Below are 6000 nucleotides of genomic sequence, written 5' to 3' on the forward strand. Positions count from 1 at the left end.
GTTTTAGATTATGTTTTTCCAAATAGTAACTGAATGGTGAGAGTCATTTTAGAGTCCCTTCACTTGTGTTGTAAGTAAGAATAGAAGATGCTTATGAACACTTCTACATTCATGTGGATACTACCATGATTATGAATAATCAATAATTAATTGTGAATAGTGATGAATGACAAAGTTTCTCACTCATAATCATTCATGATTAATTCATGAGTTTTCTTAGTCATGGAATCATCAATATTTATTTAGTTGTGTTTAGAAATATCTTATGTACTCCAGTCATCACCATTCAGTTACTATTGGGCAAAACATAACCCAAAACAAACTGCAAATGCAACAAACGAGTTTGGAACCAAATACTAAACTTCTGACAACTTTAATACACTATAAGTGAATTGGTCAGAATAGTTATGACTTCTCCAAATGGGGGGACTAGATACATAAAGTTATTTCATTTCTAAACTGTCGAAGAGATAAGTATGAAGATACCCTGAAAGTAAAGGTGACATTTTATGTTGTCACATCATATGAAACATTTGATCTCAAATCCAAAATGCTGGAGTATAGAGCCAAATGTAAAATGTTGGCTTCAATGTCAAAATAGACCATACTATATTCAATACAATCAAAAATCTAATACCTTTTAAACATTATAATTTTATAATATGTCATTTCTAATAATGAGATATCCATTTATGAATAGATATGGCAGGATTCAGGACCATGATATAAAATATCTGAATATGTTAAAAAAAAATATACTGCCACAATTTTGACCTCCAAGGAATATCAGCGTGGTTTTAATATGATTTGACTCTTTCTCAGGCTGTCAGGCTGTCTAATCACACAGGAAGGGTGTTCTTCTCTGGTCTCAGCTCTGAGGTCAAACCCCTCATACCTGAGAGAGCTGGATCTGAGTAACAATGACCTGAAGGATTCAGGAGTGAAACTGCTCTCTGTTGGACTGGGGAATCCCCACTGTAAACTGGAGACTCTGAGGTCAGTATTCCTGTAGTTGGTCAACAAGTAACAACTGTTCACCAGATCCATATCTGTTTACCAGGCACACATAGTCCACACCATATGTGATTGCATGGCTTATAGCTTTATATTTTGCGCTTGCATTTTGGATTTGAGATAGAATGTTTAAAATTAGATGACAATACAGAATGTGACCTTTTTTTATTGGACTCCAAAATGACAGGACATGATTTACCATTCAGTTACTATTGGGCAAAACACAACCAAAACACAAACCAAAACACAAACCAAAACACAACCAAAACACAACCAAAACACAAACCAAAACACAACCAAAACACAAACCAAGACACAACCAAAACACAAACCAAAACACAACCAAAACACAAACCAAAACACAACCAAAACACAACCAAAACACAAACCAAAACACAAACCAAAACACAACCAAAACAAACTGCAAATGCAACCAATGTGTTTGGGACCAAATACTAAACTGTTGACTACTTTAATACACTATAAGTGAATTGGTCAGGATTCTTATGACTTTTACAAATGATTAGATACATAAAGTCCTTTTATTCTTCTAAGCGTTGAAACGGCTTAGAAAATATGTATTAAAATACCTTCAAATAAAGGTGACATTATATACTGTCACCTCATATGAAACATTTGAGCTTAAATCCATAATGCTGTAGTACAGAGCCACATTTAAAATGTTAGCTTCGCTGTCATAGATATGGTGTGGACTGTATACTTAATAGAATCTACATCTTATACCCCACTGCCTATCTTTTGACTGATACTGTTTTGTAAACTGATATGGTCAGTCTAAGTGAAATATTTGTACTAAACATGTTTGTCTCTAAAATAAAAAACTTCAATAAATTGTCATTTCTAGTAATGATACATCCATTCATGAATTTATATGGCGGTATTCAGGACACTGATGAATCTGAAAATGTTTGTCTCTAAAATAAAAAACTTCAATAAATTGTCATTTCTAGTAATGATACATCCATTCATGAATTTATATGGCGGTATTCAGGACACTGATGAATCTGAAAATGTTGAAGAAGTATACTGCCACTCCATTTTCAACACCAAAGAACAGCAGTGTGATTTTAAATGTATATTACTCTTTGCAGGCTGTCAGGCTGTCTAGTCACAGAGGAAGGCTGTGCTTCTCTGGTCTCAGCTCTGAGGTCAAACCCCTCACACCTGAGAGAGCTTGACCTGAGCTACAATTATCCACGAGACTCAGGAGTCAGACTGCTCTCTGCTGGACTGGAGGATCCACACTGCAGACTGGAGAAACTCAAGTATGTGGAGGGTTTATGTCAATGTTCATATCAGACATGTTTGATTTATCAGACTAGTTAAGACAAACTGTGTGTGTGTGTGTGTGTGTGTGTGTGTGTGTGTGTGTGTGTGTGTGTGTGTGTGTGTGTGTGTGTGTGTGTGTGTGTGTGTGTGTGTGTGTGTGTGTGTGTGTGTGTGTGTGTGTGTGTGTGTGTGAATTCACATGTATCACTCAATGACCGGCTGTTCTTTTGCTTACTGCTACAGTGTGGAACATGGTGGAGAGAAGACAATGAATCCTGGGCTTAGAAAATGTGAGTGTTGACTGCTGTGAAGAATATGACTAAGAATAAGTCTTTATTCAAGTTGAGTCAAAGACCACCATCATTACATACTTAGTCATATTAAATATAAGCTTTGCATCTACAGAAGCAGAAATCAGGGACAAAAATGTTGAGAAAGTGTTGCTTTGAGAATGTGTGTGTCTGTGTATGTGTGTGGCGTGTTCGTGTTCGTGTTACATTAGAAATGTGTGTGTGTGTGTGTGTGTGTGTGTGTGTGTGTGTGTGTGTGTGTGTGTGTGTGTGTGTGTGTGTGTGTGTGTGTGTGTGTGTGTGTGTGTTCATGCATGCATACAGGTGTGAGTGTGTGTCAAATCAAATTGAACTTTATTTGTCACATGCGCCGAATACAACAAGTTTAGAACTTACCGTGAAATGCTTACTGACAAGGCCCCAACAACAGTGCAGTTCAAGAAGAGTTAAGAAAACATTTACCAAATAGACAAAAGCAAAAAATAATAATAAGTAACACAATAAGAATAACAATAACGAGGCTATATACAGAGGGCACCGGTACCAAGTCAGTGTGCAGGGGTACAGGCTAGTTGAGGTAATCTGAACATGTAGGTAGGGGACTATGCATAGATAATAAAAATTGAGTAGCATCAGTGTACAAAAGGGGGAAAGGGGTCAGTGTAAATAGTCCGGTGGCGATTTTTATGAATTGTTCAGCAGTCTAATTGCTGGGGGGGTAGAAGCTGTAGAGGAGCCTTTTGGTCCTAGACTTCGTGCGGGAGCAGAGAAAACAGTTTTATGGGCTTTCCTCTGACACTGAGTTTGCTGCACTGAAAGTAAAGGGGCTGAATAATTTTGCACGCCTAATTTTTCAGTTTTTGATTTGTTAAAAAAGTTGGAAATATCCAATAAATGTCATTCCACTTCTTGATTGTGTCCCACTTGTTGTTGATTCTTCACAAAAAATACAGTTTTATATCTTTATGTTTGAAGCCTGAAATGTGGCAAAAGGTCGCAAAGTTCAAGGGGGCCGAATACTTTCGCAAGGCACTGTAATATAGGTCCTGGATGGCAGGAAGCTTGACCCCAGTGATGTACTGGGCCGTAAGCACTACCCTTACTGTCAGATGCCGAGCAGTTGCCATACCAGGCGGTGATGCAACCGGTCAGGACGCTCTCGATGGTGCATCTGTAGAACCTTTTGAGGATCTGGGGACCCATGCCAAATCTTTTCAGTCTCCTGAGGGGGAAAAGGTTTTGTTGTGCCCTCTTCATGGCTGTCTTGGTATGTTTGGACCAATGTAGTTCATTGGTGATGTGGACACCAAGGAACTTGAAACTCTCGACCCGTTCCACTACAGCCCCGCAGATGTTAATGGGGGCCTGTTTCTGTAGTCCATGATCAGCTCCTTTGTTTTGATCACATTGAGGGAGAGGTTGTTGTCCTGGCACCACACTGCCAGTTCTCTGATCTCCTCCCTATAGGCTGTCTCATCGTTGTCAGTGATCAGGCCTACCACTGTTGTGTCATCAGCAAACTTAATGATGGTGTTGGAGTCGTGTTTGGCCACACAGTCATGGGTGAACAGGGAGTACAGGAGGGAACTAAGTACACACCCCTGAGGGACCCCAGTGTTAAGGACCAGCGTGGCAGACGTGTTGTTGCCTACTCTTACCACCTGGGAGCGGCCCGTCAAGAAGTCAGTAATTACACGTGTTATAATGGCACAAGGCGAGACCCAAATGCAGATACAGGAGGCAAATGGTTGAGCTCCGATATTTATTATAACAAAGGGAGTAGGCAAAGGCAGGTTGGGGACAGGCGAGAGTTCATTAACCAGGTCAGAGTCCAAACAGTACCAGGCAATAGGCAGTCTTGAGGTCAGGCCAGGCAAGGGTCAGAAACCAGATCCGAGTCCAAACAGTACAATGGGATAGGCAGGCTGGTAGTCAAAACATGCAGAGTGGTCAGGCAGGCGGGCTCGGAGTCAGGACAGGCAAGGGTTGAAACCAGGAGGACTAGAAACAAAACAGAGACTGGGAAAAATAGGAGCAAGGAAAAATGCTGGTTGACTTGGCAAACAAAACAAACTGGCACAGATAGAAAGGAAACACAGGGATATGTACACTAGGGATAAAAAGCAACACCTGGAGGGGATGGAGACAATTCAAAGGACAGGTGAAACAGATCAGGGTGTGAAACATGTGTGTGAAATTAATGGGAATAAGTGTGTTTTATATTACCATATAGTATAAAATATGATAAGTTAACATGTCTCAATTTACCGTACGTTCTCCTTTTGATACCTAGAAACATCTACATTAAATTAAATAGGGAAAAGTGAGTTAACATTCTAATGTGAATGACGATGATTTCTAATATTGTGTCTGGTTTCATCCATCAGATGCCTGTGATCTCACACTGGACCCAAACACAGTAAACAGATACCTCTCTCTGTCTGAGGGGAACAGAAAGGTGACATGGAGTACAAAGGACCAGCCGTATCCTGATCACCCAGAGAGGTTTGATGTCTGGGAACAGGAGCTGTGTAGAGAGGGTCTGACTGGGCGCTGTTACTGGGAGGTAGAGTGGAGTGGGATAGGGGCTGATATGGGAGTGACATATAACGGAATCATCAGGAGAGGAAGGGGTAATGATAGTAGGCTTGGATGGAATGACAAGTCCTGGAGTCTGGACTGCTCTAACAACAGTTACAGAGCCTGGCACAATAATAATCCCACTACCATAGACGTCCCTTCCTCCAGCTCCCACAGAGTAGGAGTGTATCTGGACTGGCCAGCCGGCACTCTTTCCTTCTACAGAGTCTCCTCTGACACACTGACCCACCTGTACACATTCCACACCACATTCACTGAGCCCCTCTATCCAGGGTTTTATGTTTGGTATGACTCCTCAGTGTCCCTGTGTTAGGTGGTCCCTGTGTAAAACACAACATGATGTTTCCGTCTAATCCTGGTCATGTTCAGTAAGACACACTGAAGCAACAATGTAGAATAGCTCTCTAGTGTGTAAACATATGATTGTAAACATTCATTAACACACACCATTGAAATTGACAGACATTGTCAACTAGAGTCATTCATTAATGTAATTAATCACCACATTGTGTTGTAACACTTGTTTTAATTTAGAAATCATTGATCTTCTTGTTATTGGACTTCTTGGTGTTTGGAAATATTGTTGTATGTAGACTGTTTATTTTTCAAATTCTTGACACAACAATCTTGTTTCTGTATAAACTAAATTCCACTGAATGAAATGTACATGTGACTAATAAAGTTCATCAACCAGATGAAAGAAGAGAGGTGTAAATGTTTTAATACTGATCACAATATGACAGATGGAATAATAGATGGAAGAAGAGAGGTGTAAATGTTTTAATATTGATCACAATATGACAGT

The 6000-nt window shown here is 40.0% G+C and overlaps 1 protein-coding gene across 1 annotated transcript in view; it reads left to right on the forward strand.

Moving 5' to 3' along the window:
• The window catches only part of LOC135538578 (NACHT, LRR and PYD domains-containing protein 3-like), a 93382-nt gene extending 87874 nt beyond the window's left edge, over positions 1-5508 (forward strand). Inside the window, exons 15-18 of the mRNA XM_064964466.1 lie at positions 823-996; positions 2127-2300; positions 2548-2594; positions 4982-5508. Coding sequence (XP_064820538.1) covers positions 823-996; positions 2127-2300; positions 2548-2594; positions 4982-5508 — 922 coding nt within the window. The remainder of the gene's footprint in view (positions 1-822; positions 997-2126; positions 2301-2547; positions 2595-4981) is intronic.
• Positions 5509-6000: the final 492 nt, after the last annotated feature.

Source organism: Oncorhynchus masou, unplaced genomic scaffold (genome assembly GCF_036934945.1).
Source record: "Oncorhynchus masou masou isolate Uvic2021 unplaced genomic scaffold, UVic_Omas_1.1 unplaced_scaffold_986, whole genome shotgun sequence".
In the NCBI taxonomy this organism is placed as follows: Eukaryota; Metazoa; Chordata; class Actinopteri; order Salmoniformes; family Salmonidae; genus Oncorhynchus; species Oncorhynchus masou.